Source organism: Diaporthe citri (assembly GCF_014595645.1).
Source record: "Diaporthe citri strain NFHF-8-4 chromosome Unknown scaffold_11, whole genome shotgun sequence".
Classification (NCBI taxonomy): Eukaryota; Fungi; Ascomycota; class Sordariomycetes; order Diaporthales; family Diaporthaceae; genus Diaporthe; species Diaporthe citri.
Genome location: NW_025064856.1, coordinates 1,717,138 through 1,740,376, shown reverse-complemented (window position 1 = coordinate 1,740,376; position 23,239 = coordinate 1,717,138). Strand labels below are relative to the sequence as shown.

Genomic DNA, 23,239 nt, shown 5'->3' with positions numbered 1-23,239 from the left:
AAGTTGAGGATCGACAAATTGGGATCTGTAGGGGGAATACGTATTATCATGACCCTTCGGGTGTCAGCGTGATTTGCAATCCCTCGCAGCGTAGTCGACCGGAGCCCGGAAGGGGGGCCCGAGGCTGACGATGATGCTAAATGCGCGAGTGCTCACAAGGTTGACTTGCTCGCAGGTGAATCTCATATTCTAAGAATATTCTTCTCTTTCTGTCTCTAGAGCTCTTGGCCTTTCGCTCCTTTCCGGCTCCAGTCATTCATTCCGAATGTTTTAGTCACTCTTTTACCATAGTCACTCCCTAGTCCTTCATCTTCAACCCCACTCCCACATTCGTTCCAATGGCCCGAATTGCCACCTTGCTGACCGCCGCCCTGGCCGCGACAGCCACTGAGGCGTTTCCCACGCCCGAGAACATCGCCAAATTGGCCCGGAGTACCGGTACCGGGACCGGGACCGATGGCCTAGGCTCGATCTCGGACCTCCACGCCGAATTGCTCCGTCTCCGCGACGAGCAGGCGGTGCTTACAAAGAAGCGCAGCTCCAGCCCGAGCCCCATCGACGTCTCTGGCGACCACGCGTTTGTGCCGCCCTCGGAGGGCGACCAGCGCGGGCCCTGCCCCGGTCTCAACGCGCTGGCCAACCACAACTACGTCAGCCACGACGGCGCCATCTCGGTCGTCGAGCAGATCAAGGCGGCCACCGAGGTGTTCAACTTCGGCGTCGACCTCGCCACCGTGCTCGGCCTGATCGGCGTGCTCTTCGTCGGCAACCCGCTGTCCGCCAACCCCAGCTACTCCATCGGCGGGGCCACCCCGGAGGTCGAGAACCTGCTGGACAACCTGGGCGGTCTGCTCGGCACGCCCGAGGGCCTCGAGCACAGCCACAACATCATCGAGTCTGACGCCTCGTCCACGCGAGACGACCTGTACCAGACGGGCGACGCCGGGACGCTGAACCTCGACTTCTTCACCGAGCTGTACGAGTCCATCGAGGGGGACGCGCTCACCCGCGAGGAGGTGGCCGAGCACGCCATCCGCCGCTTCAACCACTCGATCGCCAACAACCCCTACTTCTGGAACGGCCCCGTCACGAACGTCATGATGCGCCCCGTCGGCTACGTCCTCGTCAACGACATGCTGGCCAACCACACGGACAACAACCCGGACGAGACGACCTCCAAGGCCGTGCTCAGGTCCTTCTACAGCATCACCGAGGACCCCAGCAACGGCTCCCTGTCCTACACCCGGGGCCACGAGCGCATCCCCGAGAACTGGTTCCCGCGCCAGACGCCCTACACCATCCTCGACTTCAACGCCGCCGAGGCGGCCCTGCTCCTCAAGAAGCCCGAGCTGCTCAGCGTGGGCGGCAACACGGGCACGGTCAACTCCTTCACGGGGATCGACCTGGGCAACCTGACGGGCGGGGTCTTCAACGCCGCGAGCCTGCTCGAGGGGAACAACCTCGTCTGCTTCGCGCTCGAGGTCGTCAAGTTCGCCGGGCCCAACGCCCTGTCGTCGGCGCTCAAGACCCTCTCGGAGCCGGTCGAGCTGCTGGGCAGGATTGCCGCGCCGCTGGTGGACCTGTCGTGCCCCGTGTTTGAGGACCTGACGCTCGGCGGGACGAGCTTCTGGGACCATGCGTTGCAGACGTATCCCGGCGCGAACAAGAGCGGGTCGGCTTTGTGAGAGGGGTGGCGCGGGATTTTGTGTATAAGAAATTCTTGGTAAATATATGGATTCAAATTGAAAGGTGCTCTCTGCGCTTGACTCCTGGTGTCGTGGTCGAAATGTGTCCATGAACTGGGAATGGCGGGTGCGGAGCCGGGCTTTTCCTGCGGCCCGGGTGGGGATACGTTCTGCAGTCCCAAAACTATGAGAACTATTTTGCAATTTGGCCAAACACATTGACGAAATTGTGCCGTGTATGCAGACAGAGTTCTGGTAGAGATATATCTTGGTCATGTGGAGCAGGGAGTCTCCAAGGATGGGAGTGTTAAGGATTGTAGCACTGGTTGCTATCCTCTACATATCTCGCCGCCTGGCTTGACTTTCGAGAAGACGAAAAAGTTGAAACCAGACAGTTCGACTTTTCAAACCCAGTTTTACGCTTCTAAGACCTTCCACCAACTGTATTCCAGTCGCCTTCGGCTTATCCCTGATCTAGGTCGACCCATTCCAGTGACCCTAGACTATGGAGACTATTTTGTGAATGTTCTGTTGTAGGTGATCAGGACATGTAAAAATTGTCGGTTGTGCCAGTGGCTAGTGACGTGTGATGTTTTCCAGTCTCTGCCTCCCTATGGATCGCCGCGGTTTGCGCCTCATCTTGTCCAGGACTAGGCTGGGCGAATTGCTCCTCAACGCGTTTATTTTGCTGGAAATCATTCTCGTCGCCGACACTTGGCGCGATATAATCGAGCATAGCGTAGAACGCCTTATCTTTAGAGGTTGGCATGTTCAGTTAATATAGTAGGTAGGAGGGAATTCTTTGAAGAGTGAGATATGCAGCTTGGTGATCAGACTAGGGCCACGGCAATGCAGCCTAGAAGGAGCTAGCAACTTTTCAATGGACTTGCTTGGCAGCATATATCGCATCCTCGACGTGGCATCTCGAGCCCGGGTAGATCGGATAGACTGGCTTCCAGCCGACCATACTCAACCCTCTAGGTTGCCAGTACGTCTCATGCCTTCTTACGTCATTTTACATGGTCTTGATGAAGTTTGAGTCGGGACAGCCGTGAATGTTACGAAAGTCAGGGGCCACGCTCCTCTGGGTCACGAGGGGTTACGAGTTTTCCGCGCTGGCATTCAAAGAACCGCGATTACCTAGGTACCATAAGCGGGACACCATTTGAGCAGGTCCAGGATCACTTCTACGCAAAGATACAGCAATAAAACCCCAACTCCGGAGATCACATCGTAACTATAGTCTCGAGGCTATTTGTCTGCTCCCTAGTTGCGTGTGCCGGCAAATCAGCCAGCCGCGGATCTGCCGTCTCCTGCGGCAGGACTCCGGTAGGAGCGACGTCGACATCAGCCAGAAGATCAGTAGGAGTGTGGCAATGTGATACCAACACTGTAGCCAGTGGCATGAATCCATGACAGACATTGGGATTTAAAACAAATCAGGAAAAGGAAAGCCTCTGAGCAGGACCGCTGCTTGACCAACTTTGTGTATGGTCATATCAGTCTTGAAAGTTTTTATCTCATCATGAGATTGACTGTAAGACCCGCATCAGAGCCTCGAAACCGGGTGTTCACCTCATCGGATATGGTGACAGGCCACGTTTACTTGGACATCAATAAAAGTCTGTCCATCTCTGACATAAGGTTCTCCATTAAAGGCAAGCGAATAGAAGCACACAAGAAGGATTTAGACGAGCCTGACTCCCCCTCACATAGCACGACTAAAATCCACCGAGACTGCTGATGCTGGACTTGAACCTTCAGCAATTCTTTGTTTCTATACGGTTGGTCTCCTCCCCTGATCCACGATTGAAACAGATTCAGTGATCAAGTGGTTTATTTTTCCACACTGACAATCTCATCAGCTTTTTGAGCCGACTCAAGTCCTATTCCCTCCACCGCCACTTGAGAAGTCAGCGCGATACACGTTAGGGAAAGGGAGGCACGGGTACGGCTTTGGCGTCGACTTCTCCCTGCTCTCGCTATACGCACAAGCAGAATTGTCACATAATCCCTACTTCCGCGCATGCCGGCATTGGGACTGCACCAGAATCTACTACGGCATCTGCGTGACTGTCAAAGGATGTGGGCTGTTCCGGCGTCCAGGTCGGAAGTCCATTTACCTTGTGTCGGCAAACCTCGACCCGCCTGGCATCCCGCGCCTGCCACCCTCTAAGGGACTGCCACGACAATCTTTCCAGGGCTTACATTTCGACGCCCCCGGGTTGCGAAGCGAACGGTCGAGAGAAGACAACAAGGTCCCACCCCCTTACACACCGGCACTCGTGTTAAGAGCTGGGATCGGCAGTGACGGCGGTCTGCCGTACGCTGGGGGCTCCCTGCCTCTGAAGCTCTGGGTGAGGGTACCACTCGCGGCGCAAGGGCAACTGAAGGCCGTTTTGAAGAGCGTCCGCCTTTTCATGGTCGATCCGACTGTCATCAGCAACTGCGGGCGCCGAGTGGTGCGTCCGGCGGGCACATTCATCCGAGAAGTTCAGCTTGATATCGCCTTGCAGACAAGGTCGTCCAAGAATGAGATATTTGAGGTAGATCCCGCCTGTTGGAAAGGCTGCAGTGTACCTCGGTCGCTATTCATGACTAAGCCGACGCACGAGGTGGCTCAACCGTATTTGCTGCAAATACTTTGTGAGTTCTCGTGCGATGGAAGGGCGAGCAGCGTGGTGAGATACTCATAATTATTCGGTGTCAATAAGGTGTTGAAACTCAAAAGGGTCTATAGTTCACCAGCGTGCTGGTCCCTGTGGACGTTGCCACACCAGGCGCACCACCGAAGTACGAGGCCCTCGATATCCGGTGCAGGCATCACCTGCCTGAAGAGGGATTGCCTGAGTACAGAATGGAAATCAGCAGTTCATCAGGGTCATAATGGTTAAGAACAGTCAGAACGGGGCTGAAATTTTGTGGCATGTAAACTTGCTGTTCGCTTGTCGGTTTGTAGCCTGGATCCGCGGGGATGCACGCAAATAAACATGGCAAGTTGTCACGGAGCTTAGTCTGGATTACAGACCGGGTTACACACTGGATAACAGAGTCAACGCGAATGGATTGGGCTTGAAATGGAGCTCTTCAGGAGCCAAATGCATGTAAGATGATTGATTGATACCTGTCGCTATGGGCTCGGATCCCGCTCTATAGGTGCAGCTTGGATAACTAGCGATCTGCAATTATCCCCAACTCCTGGTTGTAACAATTCCACAGGATTGCTGGTTCAGTGTATACTGGATGCTTACAGCTTTGCACCAGCAAAAAGCTCCTCCTCACCAACATCCGGGACATACTTCAGGCTTGGTACCACGGGTTCCCTTAGCGAGCGAGAGGCACTCGCCGACGTGTCAGTGCAAACTGGGCGTGAGCATTGCGGATTGGGCGCGGGGTGCTCTGATTGGCAGCAGCTTTAGCGCCGGGGAGGTGTCTGTGTACCCTCCGTTTTTGTCTCTGCGAATATACGTCTTCTTCTTTTGCAACTTGAGCAAAGTAAAGCCCTCTAAAGAGTGTACTGGTAGGCAGGGTGGCATTGCCATCGCTCGCCCAAGGCCCTTGTCCGTGATCCCTCGCGCGTGCTTTCCGCCAGCAGGTCCGCATCTCCCCCCTTGCGAAGCTGGGTATTGCGCCACCTCAGATAGAAGTGAAGAGTTGTGGCGAGGAGGATGCACATGGCTGAGAAGGCCACGTTGATGATGTTGGCCTGCCAATACTGCGGGCCATGGGATTTCGGGTAAAAGTAGCTGGCGTAGATGGAAGCGAAATTGGAGCCAGCGTTTATCACGGCGTATGACACGGCTCGTTTGGTTGCCGGTCGGGGGAGAGTTGTCGAGACCCAGGAGAGAATGCAGCCGAATGATCCATAGACGCTCATCATCATGAAGGTTGCCGTGTAACGGGCAGCGACGTTGAGAGTCGTAGCGGAGATGATGAAACCGACACTACAAAAGACCTGCGGCCAAACAATGTGTAGCCATCGTTCTCTGTGTTTGTCGCTATGCCACGAGTTGATGACGCCGAGGATGGCAGCAAAGACGTACGGTGGGGATGATAGGAGGAGGGTTTCGCGCTGGTTGTACCCAAGCGTTGCGACAATGGTGGGGAAGAAGTTTGTGAAGGATGCCGCCGTGTTGAGACCAAGTTGCATGAGCCAGAACATGTACAGTGCTGGATCCGTGAAGGTCATCTTGAGGCCCTGCCATGCTGATGCTTCGCTGCGGTTGTCTTCCTCGACTGCCTCTTCGGTGATTCTCAGAATAGCAAGCTTCCTTTCTCCATCAGAGAGCCACTTGGTGGTCGCGGGATAATCGGGAAGAACGAAGTATGTGACAAAGGCAACCGGGATAGGTATGGCACCTTCAATGATAACTGTAATAAAATTGGTACCATTAATCTGTTGGAAAAGCGTGGTCATTTAAATCGAACTTACAGAGCCATCTCCAATCCGGTAAGCCGAGCTTGCCGTTCATGCCACCCATGATAGCGCTGCCAAGTAATCCTCCAAATGCACCAGCCATTTGGCCCGCGGCATATAGCACTGAGATACGCACAGCCAGTTCTTTCTTGGTATACCATGAACTGAACAGGTAAAGTGCTCCAGCTGGTTATATGTTAGTACCTGAACATGCAGGATATCTCACAATGAATATGACTTACGGAAGAAGGGGGCTTCGACGAATCCCAGAAGAAACCGAAGGATGACCGCGCCAGTGAAATTGTGAACAGCGCCGGTTGAGGCGCTGACTACAGCCCAACAGCACATGACAACTGGGAGAAAAACGCTTGGTCGCATCTTGTTCAAGATCATGTTCGTCGGGACTTGAGTCAGGATATAACCAACGAAGAAGACACTGATTACCGTGTTGTATTGCGTGCCGACTAAGCCAAGGTCCTGTTCAAAATTGCCCAACCTTGCTGTTGCGATCTGGATCAAATATGATAACTGTGAGTGGTTGACCCATCATGAAGATCCAAGGAAGTGCCACGCACATTATTGCGATCCAAGTAGTTGAGGACATGTATTTGAAGCTGTCAGTATCTGAGACACTTCACAGGTACTGTTAATTTGGTGAGACTTATAGAGTATCATCATCAAGGGCATCCTGGCTCAATGTTAGTAATTAAACTTGCACTTTCATCTAGTAGATGCATGACTGACATTCGAATATCGATCTTGCGTACCAATCGGCGCTCCTTCAGTGGTCGGTCCTCGATATCAGCGTGGGCGGCTGGACTCGGCTTGATTGGGTCGTCGAGCATCTCGACATGGGGGCCCTTTGACGAAGCATCGTTTCCCCTGGATTGAGGCATCCTCGGAAGAAAAGACCAGAACAGGCTCAGGAAGACAGAGGATCAGAACCACGTCAATTCGAAACAATGGGTTCCGCGTGAAAGTACGGACTGGACCTAAATATACCAAGCACGTACGGTTCCCCACAGGACGTTGCCCTTCGCAGCCCAGTCCCCTCCCCCGCAGCCGCCCGCAGCCGCAGATGCGGAGAGAGTCGTGACAGTTGTGGGTCCGGGGTAATTGGAGCATGGGGAATATCGTCTCTGGAGCGTGGTTCATCAGCAGGGACACGCGAGCCGATCGGCTCGCGCCATTTCAATTTCTACGGGTCTCAAATGAATAATAGCATCGTCATGTGGAGTGGTTATCGACAGGGGAAGAGCGGAAGGAAGGGGGGGGGGGAGACAGTTGGGACCGGAGTTTCCTGCTGAGTCTGCTTGTCCAGTAATCGTGGGCAAGCGCTGTATAGGCCATGGGAGGCATCTGGTATGTTATGACATAGTCAGGCATCGACTGCATACAAACAGTGTCCTGTAAAGAAATCAGTATTATATCTCTATTTATGGGGTTGCAAACTTGGCGAACTGAGCCGGACAGGGCGAAATGCGCAGAGGTTGAGGGTGCTCACATTGTTCTTCTCTTCTAATAATTACTAGATACAATGTGGAATGTGTTACTGATGCATTTGACAAGTGGACTAGTCAAGAACAGCTGCAGTGAACCAACGCCAGTTTCTTTACCCCAAGTCTCAGTTTCCCAAGTCGCCAAGAAGTCCGGCTTGGCCTCACGACGAAGCATCCAGCCGGCTCGGCCGCTGTATGGGATGATCAGCCACAGAAGTGGGATTGTACATCCGATCGGGAACAAGAAAGCCTGGAAAGCTCATCTGTCTGACATGCACAAGCGTCCTGCTCGTCGGATCTCTTCTGCATAGGCCAGCGCCGGGAGAGCCCCGCTTTGTTCTGGTCGGGTAAACCCCGGCCGTGTACCCCAAGATGAGGAGAAGGAAGTTTCCGATGACTCCAAGCCCGTAAGCAGATAGGCCGAACAACGTACAGCCCCTTCGTGGATCCGCTGTCGCTGGACCGGAAAACAATTATTTTAGTGCCATGCTGCCCGGTTCGGTAGCTTCTTATGAGATGGCCCAGAAGGATTTCATTAGTAGTACAGCTTGCGAGAGCTGATCAAGTTGGGAACACGCATCAACCCGACCTTTCCAACCTCACGATGCCGAGCAGTGTACGACCAACCGTTCTCCATCTCGGAGAACCCATACAATACAACCCAGAGTTATACAAGGAGTTGGAGCAGATCGCAACAATCATTAGGCCTGAACCAGAAGAAAGAGAAAGGGGGCCATTTCTGAAGGCTTTAAAAGAAAGACGATGGGGTGATTTCTCAGCCATTTGTCGCCCGTTCTGGAATTCTGGGGGCGAGATGGGACGTTGGGATAGCGAGTTGATTGCCCTTCTACCAGCCTCTGTGAAACTCTTCGCGTCAGCAGGTGCTGGATATGACTGGGTAGACGTTGACATTTTGGCGAAATCTGGTAAGAAACATTCCCAAAGCTATACTGTTGGTCTAAACTACTAACATGATACTGCAGGCATCATTTACTGCAATGGAGCAACGGCATCGTCCGAAGCAGTGGCTGACATGGCTGTATACCATATCATCTCGGTCTTCCGAAACATGCAATGGACGAACACAGCGGGGCGGAGCGGCGACCCGGCGATGTTCCTGGATGCGCACAGAAACAACAGCGAGACGGCACATAATCCAAAAGGACACACGCTTGGTATCATTGGGCTCGGCAACATTGGTTATCGGATAGCCCAGAAGGCTTTTGCGGCTTTCGGCATGAAAATCGCATACGCCGACCCTATCCCCAAGCCAGCGAAACTAGAGGCAGCCATAGGCGCTACGCGCTACGCTGACCTTGACGCACTGCTGGCCGTATCGGACTGTGTGGTGATATCTGCCCCAGGGAGTGCAGAGGGTGGCAAAGCTCTCATAGACTCAGCGCGCCTGGCAAGGATGAAAAAGGGTTCACGTCTGGTGAATGTCGGCCGTGGTAACTTGGTGGACGGGGATGCCCTGGCAGATGCCCTGGAATCAGGTCACCTTGTGGCTGCGGGCTTGGATGTGCACGAGAATGAGCCCTACGTCAACCCACGCCTACTGGCTCTACGAGACGTCAGTCTGACTTGTCATACAGCGGGAGGCGCTGTCGAGACCCGGGCTGGCTTCGAAGAACTTGCCATAAAGAATTGCATTCACGCAATTCTTGGGAAAGAACCGTTGACGCCGGTTAATAAGCACTTGCTTGTTCGAGCACGAATCTGAATATGGGTTTAGGTAGACAATCGAAGTTTCATCAATGGCGAATCTTATTAGCGTGATGTGCACGAAGGTTTTCTCATATTGGGCGATGTAATCACGTCTTGCGGGTGGGATCAAATAATTATGCAGCTGTCATTAGAAAGTGGCTTTATATACATGTGTCATGACAAGTTCTAAGGCATTGTCCATCTACCGATGTAAGTTCGGCTTGGTTGAAAAGATTGGCTTACATCGCCATCAACAGCATGACTTTACTCGAATCCCGATTTTGGTTGTTCACTCGGAGGTCTGGACTCAATAATGGAGAGATCATTTTCCGCAAGGCTTGAGGTAGTTATTTGCTCCCCTTGCAGAGCTCCTCGTCATCGTGCTGGGTGTGGCCGTGGGAACTTGATCCAAGTGGCCGCGTCGACCAGCCTCAAGCTCGGATAATGTTATTTTCGAATTTTTATTACACCCAAGACGCCCGGAAGTGGATCGAAACGTATCCAGGGCACTTGCGCAGTGATAAATGATGGCGCCATAGCCCGAACTGGCCGTTAAGCTAGGGATGGGCCGCCTAGATGCGGATCCGAGACAAGAGATCAGTATTCGATCCGACGGTATCAGGCGGACAATTCTGCATCCCGACACTTTCAACGTACTAGAATCAAATTAAACCTTTACGTTTTCGCCATTTCCTCAGTTGGTCCCCCTAGAAGCTCTGTAGATAAGGTTTGGCACGATCACCAATACACCCTTCGTCAGAGAATATGTCCCCCAGACCCGCTCGCAGCTGTTATCTTACGAACAAGATGATCAATTCTCGTGTCTTGTCGCCACGTCATTACAGAATTCCTTTCCCTGCCTGAGATATAAATGATTCTGGTTTAAGTGAAGACGGTTCCTGAAAAGCCTATCGTTGAGCCATGAAACAGCTACGCAGGTTCTTTTCCGAATACAGAAGGGGCTCAATACCCACTGTATTACCACTTCTACCCGGTTATTCTGGTCTTTGCGACTAGCCATCTTTGCGATGACCGATAAGTGGTCAACCACGGACGTTGAGTCTGTGGCTGGAGGAAGAGGGCAATCAAATGGCTCCGAGACTGACATTGATGCCATCCAGAAAATTCCGACCCGGGCCCGAGAGCCATGGCATATGGCCGAAGAAGTGCACCGACGAAGCGAAAGGGACGAAGAATCAGGGGAGAAGCCCAGGAGGCTCGGGGTCAGCCGGCAGAACCTGACTGTCAAAGGCACCAGCAGCAACGCCACCTTCAACGAGAACGTCGTCTCTCAATTCTACCCTTTTCATAAGGACGGCAAATCGAGACCCCTTAAGACAATCATCGACAACTCGTCCGGTTGTGTCAAGACAGGAGAGATGCTACTTGTTCTCGGGCGCCCTGGCTCTGGCTGCACGACACTGCTGAGCGTGCTTTCCAACAACCGGCTCGGCTCCGAAGAAATCACGGGAAATGTGTCCTTCGGCACCATGACAGCAGAAGAGGCGAAGATTTACCGTGGCCAGATTATCATGAACACCGAAGAGGAGATTTCCTATCCGACATTGACCTTTGAGGATACAATCAACTTTGCCGCCCGCAACAAGATTCCCCATCACCTGCCGCCTGCGAGGCAGCAATACGTCCAAGATAACAAGGATTTCTTGCTTCGGCTAGCTGGTATTTCCCATACGAACCATATGAAAGTGGGAGACGCCTTCACTCGGGGTGTCTCAGGAGGGGGAAGGAAGCGCGTCTCTATCCTCGAATGCCTCACCACACGGGCCAGCGTCTTCTGCTGGGACAACTCCACCAGGGGCTTGGATGCCAGCACCGCTTTGGAGTGGATCAAAGCCATGAGAGTGATGACGGATATGCTCGGGCTTACCACCATTGTTACTCTCTATCAGGCAGGCAACGGTATTTACGAGCACTTTGACATAGTCCTCGTCCTGGACGAGGGCAAGCAGATCTACTATGGTCCTCGGCAGGATGCGGTACCTTTCATGGAAAGCCTCGGCTTCCTGCGAGAGTCGGGGTCGAACTCGGCGGACTTTCTGACCGGCGTCACGGTGCCCACCGAGCGCCGGATCGCCACTGGATTCGAGCAGTCCTTTCCCCGCACCGCGGATGAGGTGCTTGCTGCTTATGATCGATCGCCCATCAAGCCTAAGATGCTCGAGGAGTGCCTTGCTTACCCGTCAAGCCAGGAGGCTGTCGACAACACGGCCTTGTTTCGAGAATCAGTCGCTCACGAGAAACATAACGATGTCTCTGCATCCTCGCCAGTGACTGCTAATTTCCCAACTCAGGTTTGGTCGGCCATCATCAGGCAGTACCAAATCATGCTCGGTGATAAGGCGACACTCATTCTGCAGCAGGCAGCCACTTTGACCCAATCTCTCATCAGTGCCTCGCTCTTTTACGCTGCACCCGACAACTCCGCTGGCCTCTTCATCAAAGGAGGCACTCCCTTCTTCTCCATCCTGTATCACGCCTAGATTGGTCTTTCCAAGGTCACCGACTCCTTCACAGGCCGGCCCATCTTGGCCATGCACCGTGCTTTTGCTCTCTATAAGCCATCAGCCATCGTCATCGCCGAGATATCTTCGGACTTCCCGATACTATTGTTCCAAGTCACGCATTTCGGAATCATAACGTAATTCATGGTGGGCCTCAGGACCTCGGCTGAAGCATTCTTTACGTATTGGTTCACCTGCTTTGTCAGTGCCATGTCCATGACAGTCCTCTTCCGTTTCATCGGCGCGGCGTTCCCGACCTTCGATGCCGCATCCAAAGCTTCGGGTTTGGTTCTTGCCTCCTTCTTCGGCTGTATGGGTTACATGATCGCTAAGCCGGAGATGCACCCCTGTCTCAGTTGGATCTTCTGGATCAACCCTATGGCCTACGGTTTCGAAGCCTTGCTTGGGAATGAATTCCACGGCCAGGACATACCATGCGTTGGGCCAAATCTCATCCCGAGATTCCGTACTTGCTGGTTTGCGCCCTGTTGTATTATGTGTGTTGGTGCTTCACAGCAGGCCTACCCTCATCGCCGCAACATGCCGGCAGTGTCTTCTTTGTCGTGGTAAGCATCTGAAACACATTTTTGTTGAGCAAGGCAGATATGAGTGAGTCTGACATGAGTCTAGGTCTGTTACGAGTTCCTCTACACCGGTATTGGGCAGATGATAGCCGCATATACCCCTAATGCCGTCTTCGCATCTCTCGTTAAACCGCTCGTCGTTATGACTCTGGTGTCTTTCTGTGGCGTCATGGTGCCATATAGCCAGATTGTGTCATTTTGGAGATACTGGTGAGCATAATGCTTTGGGCCTTTCCGTGCTCGCAAGGCCAGTCACTGACAGCATTGCCCCGCAGGATCTATTGCATTGACCCTTACAATTACCTCATGAGTTCCCTGCTAGTGTTCACGACTTGGGACAAGCCCGTGCGCTGCTCGCCGGAACAGCTCTCCATCTTTGACCCTCCCGCCAACCAGACCTGCGGTGAATACCTGGCTGCTTGCCAGCAGGGCATGGGTGCTGGCACGAACCTCCTCAATCCGGACGCCACCAGCCGTTGTGAGGTGTGTCAGTACGCATCGGGCGCTGGCTTCTTGCGCACGATAAAACTTCAGAACGAGTCCTACGGCTGGAGAAACGCCGGGATCGTTTTTGCTTTCGTGGCCGGGTGTTATGCGATGGTGTACCTGACGATGAAGCTGCGAACTAAGGCGACGAAGAAGGCTGAGAACTGAACATTACGGACGCTTGTTATCGTCGCCCTGATATTTTACAATGTCACCGGTGCAGTAAACTGCCAGATGCATTGTTTTGATGACACATTTATTCAAGGCTGGGGTGTTAGGTCATGGTGAATAACTAGTAGGACGGTAACATAAGTCACCATGGTGAGTGGTGGGACCAGCTAAGTCATACGCTTGATCTGACATTGCAAGACTTGAACTTGCTTCATTTTCTGAGTAAGATACATCAAACTGGAGCCCATACTTAGAGGGAGAGAGGTGGAAAGTGCCGATTGCTAAGGATATATCAGCCACCATTTATGCATCCCCTTATGAGAAATGCACTTTAATAATGCTCTTATAACGTTAAACAATATACATACAATATATTTTAATAAATTTCATTTATTATTCCTGAGTGGTTTGCTTTACTATAATTTAATATACTTTATATGAGCGCGTAATGCGGCACAGGCCGACATGGGCTACGCTGCGAAGTGATTGATGGGCCATGGAACGTTGGCCTTGCAACCAATCAACCACCCAACCCCGCTCGACAAACCCTTTTAAATTACACAAGTACTGGGTCTGAGTAATTTCTTCTAAAGGATGTAGCAGTTTTTACTGTACCCAAACCTTATAAACACTAATCCTTTGCCCTTATTTTGTCCTGGTTATTCCGGCTTTCCACTTAAAGAAACCTCTTGCCCATGTATACTCTAGAATGTCATTCAGAATCGAATGTGCTATAAACACAGGGGAGGGCGTTGAGAAACGGATTACCTGCGCGCGCCTGTTTGAGCGTGAAGTCTTAGTATTATCTCTCTAGGTCGTGGTTTGACACGTGATAGCCATTGATACAAATATCCTTACATCAACATCTTGAGAAGATAGATCAAAGTCATGTTCAAAATCAAGTCTTTCACAAATCATGTAATCATACAGACTATTTGTATTCAACTATTCCTCCAGATATGCACAACCTCTCAAACACTCTGACCTGGCCATGAACAAAGAATTAAGAAGCGCAAACTCAAAATATGAAGTCAAAAACTCGAATATGAATATCCAATGTCAATCGTCAAAACACGTCTCAAAGGCCTCACAACTTGTTCAAAGTCTTATCCAGCCACGCAAACATGACCCTGCCCAACTCCTGCGTAGCGCCAGTCTGGCAGTGAAACCCAGCCGTTCCATTGAACATATGGAGCTCTGCCCTTTCGCCCAAAGCATCCTTAACGAGCTGCGACTGCCCTGCCATAAGATCCTCGTACTCTCCATCGGCAAGCCAAACTGGCATCTTGATACGATCCGCGATGCCGCCCTTCAGCGTGTAGTTCTTGAACGATTGGAAGAAATCATAAGGTGACTTCATCTTGAAGGCCCACAACCCCTGCTCAAGGCCCCATTTGATGGTCGTAGATGTTTCCGGGTAATTTAACAACTCATCCATTGCCTTATCAAAAGCCCCCTTGTCACCAGACTCGAGCACCTTGAGGAGGTCGGACGGCAGATATGCAGTGTACGCTTGATACGCGTCCCAAACCCCACCGTTAAGCAAGAGTGCCGACAATCGGGGCTCAAAAGCAGCGGCTCGAGCGCCGAGATAACCTCCAAAAGAGTGGCCGTATAGGACGAGTCGCTTGGTATCGATGAATGCGGCTTTTTCGGAAAGAAGGTAGTCGACGACGGGTGTGACGGTTCGTTCCCAGTCTGGGATGAAACCAACAGCCTGTTCTCTGCGTGGGGTAGGCTGACCAGGGCCTTCGAACGAAAAGACATTATATCCACGAGCCAAAGCCGGGGCAACAACGGTTGAATACAAGTCCTCCTGGGCAGCATCATAACCTTGGGTAAGGATTATAGTTGGGAGGCGCTCAGTCTGATTGCCCTTGGACAGTCGCGAATACCAGATACCTGAGACATTGAAATCATCGCTAGGAATCTCCACACGCTCAGCCGGGACAGGCAAGGCAGCTATGGCCTTATCGAAAGCCGATCGCTGCTCGTCCCAATAATCGTTGATGCGTGCATCATCCCAGTCGGCCCGGTTGTAAACGTCTGCTCGACGGAAGTAGTTGGACGCAGAGAACCAAGTAGACCTGACATTGACCGGATCAGAAGCGTACTCAGGGTCCGACGCCTTGGCCTTGGTCTCATTTGCAAGATCAAACCAAGCTTTTGCGTAGCTGTCACGGTCGCCGGGCTTGATCTTCTTTGCAGCTTCGAGCACGGGATTGACGTCTGCACCGTCGTTGGCCATCTGACCCAAACCAGTGAGAATGTCAAAGTTGAAGCTTTCGTCGTCATTGAGGGTGAGGATGGGCATCCCATCATCTTGGGCACTTGCGAACCCTGCGTGAGCAAGTGCAAGTATAGCAAATAGCTTGATACAGATTGATGATTTCATGGTGAAATGATAATAATTAGGGGCTTTATACGGAAGAGTAGATGATTGCTGTGATGAAGTCCTGTTTCTCGAGGGAGAGGTCTTAGTTTATATACACAGAGATTGATTCCTGACCATTACTGCAAAGTCTACGAAAGACGGGAATACGGCAATTGCCATGGCATTCGGCCACCTTGTCGATGTCATGCCAATCGAATCTTTCACAAACATAGAAGCTGACAACATAAGTTGATGGGTAGAATCAAGAAGCGTGATTGACCCGCTGTCGCTGTCGCAAAGTCTAGCCTTATATGGATATAATCGGCAGACACAGCCGCAACGTCGTCAGCGGCTCCCACGGCTCGCATCCATGATCGAGAGCGGGTACTTTAGTCAACCTGTCAGCTTACATCGTGCCAACTTGAGCGAGTATATATCAGAAGCAAGGGCCCTCGGCAGCTGAAGCACCCTCCTGCATCCGTCGCAAAACTTATCTTCATCTAGTTTCTCTACAACATAAGACGAGGCGGTAGAGAATCATGGTCAATCGAGGCGCTTCACGAGGATGCGTCACATGCAGACAGCGACGTGTCAAGTGTGACGAAACAAAGCCATTTTGCAAAGCATGTCTCCGCCTTGGGCTCGAATGCGCGGGCTATGTCGGAGCTCGACTGAAATTCAAGGACGAAACTGGTCGATATTTGGGAAAAACGCCCGCTCAAGCAACGCGTGTCAGCAACCGCAATCAGCAGTTAAGAGAGACGATGCAAAACACGAACACAATTCTGCCGAACCCCTTACATTTGCCACAAGACCTAGCCGTTCCATTCTTTCTCACTTATGTCACCGACGTAGGTCGCAGTGTGGAATCGACACGCGGCTTCATGGAGTTTGTCCGCCCAGTCCTCGAGTCTGAAAACCCCAGTTCAGCTCTCTTCGCCGCAGTCAACGCCGTGGCGGTCAAAGTGTGGACAATGATAGGGCACAAGCACGTTTCCGACTCACTGCCTATTCATTTACTTGGTCAAGCGCTCGTGCGGCTGCGCCAGGCGACCAATGATCTTGAAGAAAGGGCACGGGACGCAACGGTGCTGGCGGCTCTGGTGCTCCAGATGCATGACACTCTATCCGCTGTGTCCGGTCAAGCCAAGGCCCATGGCATGCACCGCGATGGTGCATTGGCTTTGCTTTCACAACGAGATGATAGCTCCCACAGCTCCAAATACCATGCATATCTCGTCGGCAACCTCTTACATTCTAGAGTGTCCCGGTCCGTCAGAATCGGCAATGCGTTATCTTCAATTGAGCTGGCATGGCTCAAAACTCAGGTCATACCTGTTCTGCCTATCAACCCAAGCTCACTACTCGACATTATTGGTGTCTCTATCGCCAGTCTTCAACACGATTTCTGCGACCCCTCAGTAACGCTTCGTGCACACCCATCGAGACTGCAGGAGCTACGCGAGCGAATTCAAAGGTCAGACAATCAGCTCCAGAATTGGCTGGAAAGCATAGCACCGCTTTGGTACCCGAGAAGAATGCAGAGCAGGAAAGACATTGACCCATGTATCGAAACGTACCATGGTGCTTGTGACATTTACCCAAGCATCCAGATCGCGAATATCTGGAACACGTGGCGCACTTATCGCCTTATCCTCGAACGAACCAAGTCCCGACTCACAAAACTTCTTGCTCTTTCTTGTAATGGAGCTTCAAGCACAGAGAATGAAATAAATCCCGGAGATTCGACATGCGAGGTCAAGGAACTTGTCGATGCTATATGCTATAGCATTCCTTTTTATCTCGGTAATTGCACTCGGCCCGGAATCTTGCTCAACATGGAGAACCCCCACAACAAATTCCCAAGCTATCATGACCTGCCTCCAAGCGATGAAGCGTTCCTCACCTACACAACGAGTGATCAATATGTGTCGAGATTCGATCACTCTTGCCATGTCAACCTGCACGGTTCGTTGCATACCATCAGTATCCTATCCCAGCTTATCGGCCTATTTGCTGGAGAGAGCAATTCGAACGAACCTTATTCTTTGCGAGAGGATCAGCAACATTGGATTGGGGGGCAGCTGGTCCGCTCTCTATACTTGATGAATATGACGCCGGGTATTTCTTCGACGAGGACCAAGCCCTTGGATCATGACTACTACTGTCAACAAGCAACTCACAGAGTCTCATGGGCTGGAACTCTAGCTGACAAGCTCAAGAAGGACTTATGGACAATGACTGTACTATAATAAACGGTGACTATGATACTAGCCTGGAAATTCATAATGGGGGCTTAGCAATCTAGGCTGTAGCACTTGACATGTGTTATATTAGTCGCAATGCTTGACCACATCTAGTTATGTGGCTGAACCCTTTTAATGCTTTCTCCAACGACACGACTTCAATATTCTATCATGGACATCTCCAGACGATACCTCAGTACATTCGCAACCCTGAAGAATGCTACCAAACCAACTCCGTATTAGAATAAAAAATTATTGAAACGGAGTTCGGCACAGCCGCCCTCATCGCCATCGCCGCCCAGATCACCCAGGTCCTCGCCGCCGCGGCCGTCGACCACGTCGCATTGGAATGCGGCACCGTCGGCGTGATGAACTAACGCGCTCGCGGCCTGGCGAGTACGTGGCCGCGGCCGAGATCCGCAAGTGCTTGGAGCACCCGCTGTGCGCCAGCGGCGTGTCCGCCCGCCCCGACAGGGCCAGCCTGGAGAAGTGCGGGTGCTGGTACGGCGGCGACTCCGGCTGCCGGAAGCGGTTCTTGTAGGAGAGGTACGATGGCAATGAGGGCAAGTGGTGCTGAGGCGCTTGGAACAACGGCCTCGGCGGGTGGAGTAGCCGCGAGGCGAAGGAGAGCTGCCGACCTGGTGTGTCCGGCTCGGCTTGCGGCCAGAGTGGCTGCGATGACTGCGGCTGCGGCTGCTACATGCATATCTGGATGCTTGGATGGCACCCTGATGGACAAAGAGTCTTTCTTTGAGGTGTGTGGCTCTGTGCTTTACATATATACAAGCACGGGTTCTCGACCTGTCGATCCTGAACGCCTTGATTCGGATTCTGTGTAACAGATTGAACATTTGCTATCCGGCATTTCATGGCGTTGAATACATCTGCCAGAACGGGTAGGAGTGGCCGCATTGCAGGGGGAAACTCGAGTGGTAGTGTCTCTCTTGGAGTTCAGAAGGGCAAGAATGCTCTTGTTCACTATGGGTAACTCGAGCTTGGCGTCAGGCCGAAATCAATATCCCCAAATCATCGTACTCTCACTGGTCCAGGTCAGTCCTTGCGAGGTGGACCTTCGAATACCTCCATCACCAGTCCATCGTTATCTGGAGTTGAGTGCGTATCTCGAGAGACGCTTCCGAAGTTGCCGGGGATCGATTTTCCTTCGGGGCTTATGCAGCCACTTTGTTATATATTAGTATGTATCTTTGCTGAAGTGCTTTTAGGAATGTGATAAGTATACGGTTGACGGAAGACGTACAAACTATAAAAGCCATGCTCTCGGGGTTCATCGACAAGAACACACTCGCACCAATCCTTACACCTGTAACCATGGTTTATTAGCTCTCATTCCTAAAGCAGGACATACATATCCGGGGACTTGCCAATCTCGGTTTTCCGGGTCCAACTTCCAGGGCTGGTTGCTGGGTTTCCTGTCCGTCGCCTTCTTCGATCCTAAAGCATACATAATCAGGGACTCTGGTCGATGTGAAATGGAATCCGGGAGCTCCTTACCATCAGATTGACATATGAACCAACTCTTGCAATAAGCAGCCGTCAGGAAGCTACCCGACATACCAGGCGCCATGGGTGTCTTCGCTCGGTCCAGGGCGCACTTGAGGTCGTATTCCAACAGGATGCTCGGGTAGCCTTGACGAGCTGCCAACTCCCTACCTGCGGTACGGTCAACACCTTGTCCAATGTTGCCGGTAGCCACATCAACCGTCTGGAGTGGGATGGCAGCAGCAGAGGAAGCGAGGAAGCCCAAGAGGACAAAGAGAATGAAATGAAGGAGATTCATCTTGTCTGCATGCAATCTGGAGTGATTATCTTTGAGTCAGGACGAGGTGAGGCAAATGCTTGACCAAAATGCTTGTCCTGGGGCTGGGATGCTTGGTGAGGTCTGACCTGACTTGAGCAATGGCGTTTGCTGATGTACTTTGATCTTCTGCCGGTGCAAGTGCAGGAGAGAGGAGAGAGGGATGGAAGGAGCGGAGAGATCTTGATGTCAGGAGAGAGGAGAGCTTGATGGAAAGAGAGAGTCGAAGGTGGCCATTTCTGGGCTTTAGAAATTTCCAGAGTGGCTGTCCCTGTACCTGAGGACCATGGACTGCAAGTGTCACCCACTGATTCAATGTCTCCAATCTAACATGTTATCACAACCTGAGTGAAAATGGGGTGGGGACAGTGGACTAGCACAAACCACATTACAAACAAAAAACAGTGGATGACTTTCAAACCATCTCTGTTCAGTCAAACTCCAGCCATGGTCTTCATCACAAATGTAAACATGGCGCCTTCCCAAGGGCGTGATGGAAGGTGAGCTGTTCCTTCCCATTCGGGCTTTCAGTTGTACAGGTACCTAGGCAGTTGAAGGTGTTGGAACTGCTTTCTGTCATCCTCTGTGCAACAAAGGCAAGGTTCATTTTTTTAGAAACGGCCTTTGCTCCTGCTGCTTAAAGTAATCAGCTAGCTGCAAAGTGATTATTACAGTTCACTTGGAAAGTGTGCACTGTATTGTGCAGTGTATTGTGCAGTGTATTGTGCAGTGTATTGCGCAGTGTATATGTGGGAAGGACAAACTGCGCTAGCGGTGACCACGCCGAGGAACCTGAGAGTAAGCAGTGATCTACAAGTACCTAGGTAGAGAGCAGAACGAGCGGGTTGACTACTATAGCATCTATAACTCGTTGACTACTGCATTTCAGGTCTATAAGCAGGGTCATCTTTCATGCTTTTAGCAACTGTACATGGAACCCCAGCCATCTTTCCCTCTGGACGAGCATCGACCACGAACCACAACGTCACAGAATACCGCGGCATCCGTGTGTGTCTATATGTGGGTGTGGGTGTTTGAAGATGGCGGACCCGTCCTGTCAAGAACATACCAATACACACAATCCTGCCTTGATTCAAAGCAAGCCATAGAATCCCATCTTGCCAGTTTCCTTGGGAAGAAGCTGCTTACGGACATACTCATCCTTTTGTCAGTACAAACATCAATCCATCCGCTTAAAATAGATGTCCAAGTGTATCAGACCCAGCACCAAGAGCTTGGAATATGGTCAAGCTTTCTTTTTCAAATGCTAGAGTGGGGCTCCAAATATTGTATTCAGTTTGATAATAGGAATTAAACAGGTCCCGACTGCTATGTAACTGTCTTAACCCAGCCATTATTCTCTAGACCCCAGACGCCGGGTTTGGATATTCCTCGACCATTATGACACTCCCGATTGTCCTTTTTCCTCGTACTCCAGACAAATTCACGCCATATTTGCCCAGCATATGCGGTGGATGGTATACTCAGGCAAGTTTCAACCCAAACTTCGGAATGGCGATGCCCGCGCCCCGAGAACCACACCATATTCAACTCCACTGAGAAACCGAAGGGGCAAGAAGAAATGGGGCTCACAGCAAAAGGCGGGCCGCGAAAACAGGTTGCCAAGATTTTAAGAAGGGGATTTATCTCACTAGAACCGGTGAGCCACCCTCCTCGGCACCGTCAGAACATCCTCCCTGGCATAAGCGAAACTGGGTCTCGGCGTGATCCCGTCATCGACACCCGGGTGCGTCGGCGCGCGCCCAATGACATCGCCCGTCCCCGCCGAATTGCTCTCCTCCACAACGACCGTGGTGGTGGTCTTGGTCGTGATGCCATTCAGCTTTCTGTTGTCCGACTTGCCCAGCGACTCCCAGCCAACACCCCTGCGCCGGTCATTCCCGGCCTCCCGCCTCAGCATCCGGGTGAGCGGCTCGAGGCAGTCCCCGGCGCGCCCGCCGCGGCTCCTGTGTCCGCCCCCGCTCAGCCCGGCCTCGACCCACACCATGTTGCCGTACTCGACAGAGGGCGTGCGCAGGAAGGCGAAGCTCGACAGCCCGGAGTCCTTGATGTCGCCCGGCGCGAGGAAGATCATGGTGCAGCTCCAGAGCACGACGTCAAGCCAGCCGTTGCTCGCGATCATGGCGCCCGCCCACAGGAAGTAGCCCTGCTGGATGGACACGCCCGACGCGAGGATCATGGGCCCGATGGCCATGGGCGCGCAGCACACGAAGTACACAAGCGGGTAGATGAGGAACGCCGGGTGGTGGCCTGAGCGGCGCGGGTTGCGCAGCTGGAGGCGCACGCGTTCCAATCGTCGCAGGAGGCCCGGCCGTGAGCGCCGCGCGTCTGGTTGCCGCACGCGGATCTTGACGGCGGAGCCCAGGAGGCCGAGAACTATGATGCCCATCATGGATAGGACCCAGCCGAAGTGTGTCCAGATGCGGTAGCCTGCATACTCCTGGCTGATCCAGCACTGTATGTCATGGAGCACATATCTTCAGTACATGCGCACGGGCAAAGAATAATTGGACTATGGAGAGGTGGGTGGTAAGGGACAAAAAGAGAGGTTGCTTACCCATGTGTCAACTCTCACGAAGTACCCGCCATGGCCCCTCCCGTTGTTGGAAGCCCACACCCCGGCCGCAACAATGATGAAGCTAAAAGACCACACGGACGCCACTATCATGCGCAGCGCCTTGGATGGCATGGTGTACCGGTGGACGACGAGAAGGTAGGTGTTAATCGAGACGGCGGCGGCAAAGATGGCGCTCGCGATATCGCCCTGCGACCGCAGCCAGCCCTGCGCCCAGCAGGACTCGGATCGCACATGGATGGCGTTGTGATCGACCCATACAAGGTTCGGGATGAAAGAGGCCGACTGAATAATATCGGCGATGAGAAGCATGTAGATAAGCACGAGCAAGGGGTTGTAGCCCTGGTAGCGCCGTCGAATGTTGGGCACCGTGCCGACCGCGACCTCATCGGCACCGTCGTCGCGTGAGCGGTGGTCCCGCGGGCACCGGTCGCTGCCGGGCGACAGGGGTGACAGAGGGGACTTTGCCGCGCCGGTGAGGGTGTTGGACGAGGCCTGCCGGCAGAGTTGGTGCTCCTCGTGCTGCGGCCTTGGCGTCAAGGGTGCTGGGCGGCGGGAGAGTCGACACCTGGTGTACCGAGGCCGATGCGGGGAGTGCAGTCGGCCCTGGATAACGCGGTATGTTATGAAGGAGAAAAGACTCGTGCACAGGATGAGAGAGACCACGGCGAGCGCGCCTATGACGGCGAGGCCTGCTCTCAGGTTGTCGTCCAGCGGCGAGAGGTCCCCGGTGCCTGGTGGCTGCGTTGGCCCGTAGTCGTCCCAGACGTGAGACATCGTGTATTATGGCCCCCCGACGGGCTATTGGATTACAAGTACAGTACGGTAAAGACTCCTTATCCTCTTGGGTTTGTCGTTCGCTTGGTTGATGTGCGGCGCACATGTCTGCCATGTGGACTGGCGAGAGCATATGGGTGGCAGCTGAAGCACCATCAGCTCTGCCTATGAACCAGGGGGTTCTGATCTACAAATATGGACCAATGCACAGCCTGAGAGGTAAACATGTCACACAGGCGGAGTAAAAGAGAGATATCAGGCTTTGGTTCCCCCAGGTCCGGGCCGCCCGGCTCACGACTCCGCACACCGATGATGGAGCTGAATCTTCGGTCGGTTTGCGTGCGACCTGAATCAGGGCG

The 23,239-nt window shown here is 52.7% G+C and overlaps 9 protein-coding genes across 9 annotated transcripts; 5 read left to right on the top strand and 4 right to left on the bottom strand.

Moving 5' to 3' along the window:
• Positions 1–338: 338 nt before the first annotated feature.
• On the top strand, positions 339–1,685 carry INS49_004289 (uncharacterized protein; the record flags this gene model as incomplete). Its single annotated transcript, XM_043165079.1, has 1 exon — positions 339–1,685. One exon carries the CDS (start codon positions 339–341, stop codon positions 1,683–1,685), a length of 1,347 nt encoding a protein of 448 aa, XP_043018729.1.
• A 1,525-nt stretch (positions 1,686–3,210) lies between these two features.
• Positions 3,211–4,572, top strand: INS49_004288 (uncharacterized protein; the record flags this gene model as incomplete). Its single annotated transcript, XM_043165078.1, has 3 exons — positions 3,211–3,222; positions 3,551–4,231; positions 4,426–4,572. The coding sequence occupies 3 exons, from the start codon at positions 3,211–3,213 to the stop codon at positions 4,570–4,572; spliced, it is 840 nt and encodes a 279-aa protein (XP_043018728.1).
• A 618-nt stretch (positions 4,573–5,190) lies between these two features.
• INS49_004287 (uncharacterized protein) lies at positions 5,191–6,998 on the bottom strand (the record flags this gene model as incomplete). The annotated part of the gene is made up of 4 exons (XM_043165077.1): positions 5,191–6,056; positions 6,118–6,288; positions 6,345–6,427; positions 6,847–6,998. The coding sequence occupies 4 exons, from the start codon at positions 6,996–6,998 to the stop codon at positions 5,191–5,193; spliced, it is 1,272 nt and encodes a 423-aa protein (XP_043018727.1).
• Positions 6,999–8,415: 1,417 nt separating this feature from the next.
• Positions 8,416–11,809, top strand: INS49_004286 (uncharacterized protein; the record flags this gene model as incomplete). Its single annotated transcript, XM_043165076.1, has 3 exons — positions 8,416–8,527; positions 8,585–9,174; positions 10,430–11,809. The coding sequence occupies 3 exons, from the start codon at positions 8,416–8,418 to the stop codon at positions 11,807–11,809; spliced, it is 2,082 nt and encodes a 693-aa protein (XP_043018726.1).
• A 231-nt stretch (positions 11,810–12,040) lies between these two features.
• On the top strand, positions 12,041–13,068 carry INS49_004285 (uncharacterized protein; the record flags this gene model as incomplete). Its single annotated transcript, XM_043165075.1, has 4 exons — positions 12,041–12,296; positions 12,350–12,396; positions 12,461–12,624; positions 12,690–13,068. The coding sequence occupies 4 exons, from the start codon at positions 12,041–12,043 to the stop codon at positions 13,066–13,068; spliced, it is 846 nt and encodes a 281-aa protein (XP_043018725.1).
• A 1,090-nt stretch (positions 13,069–14,158) lies between these two features.
• Positions 14,159–15,466, bottom strand: INS49_004284 (uncharacterized protein; the record flags this gene model as incomplete). The annotated part of the gene is made up of 1 exon (XM_043165074.1): positions 14,159–15,466. One exon carries the CDS (start codon positions 15,464–15,466, stop codon positions 14,159–14,161), a length of 1,308 nt encoding a protein of 435 aa, XP_043018724.1.
• Positions 15,467–16,209: 743 nt separating this feature from the next.
• INS49_004283 (uncharacterized protein) lies at positions 16,210–18,232 on the top strand (the record flags this gene model as incomplete). Its single annotated transcript, XM_043165073.1, has 3 exons — positions 16,210–17,413; positions 17,968–18,050; positions 18,089–18,232. The coding sequence occupies 3 exons, from the start codon at positions 16,210–16,212 to the stop codon at positions 18,230–18,232; spliced, it is 1,431 nt and encodes a 476-aa protein (XP_043018723.1).
• Positions 18,233–19,006: 774 nt separating this feature from the next.
• On the bottom strand, positions 19,007–19,489 carry INS49_004282 (uncharacterized protein; the record flags this gene model as incomplete). Its single annotated transcript, XM_043165072.1, has 3 exons — positions 19,007–19,012; positions 19,058–19,143; positions 19,267–19,489. 3 exons carry the CDS (start codon positions 19,487–19,489, stop codon positions 19,007–19,009), a joined length of 315 nt encoding a protein of 104 aa, XP_043018722.1.
• Positions 19,490–21,158: 1,669 nt separating this feature from the next.
• On the bottom strand, positions 21,159–22,880 carry INS49_004281 (uncharacterized protein; the record flags this gene model as incomplete). The annotated part of the gene is made up of 2 exons (XM_043165071.1): positions 21,159–21,983; positions 22,086–22,880. 2 exons carry the CDS (start codon positions 22,878–22,880, stop codon positions 21,159–21,161), a joined length of 1,620 nt encoding a protein of 539 aa, XP_043018721.1.
• Between the last annotated feature and the right edge of the window lie 359 nt (positions 22,881–23,239).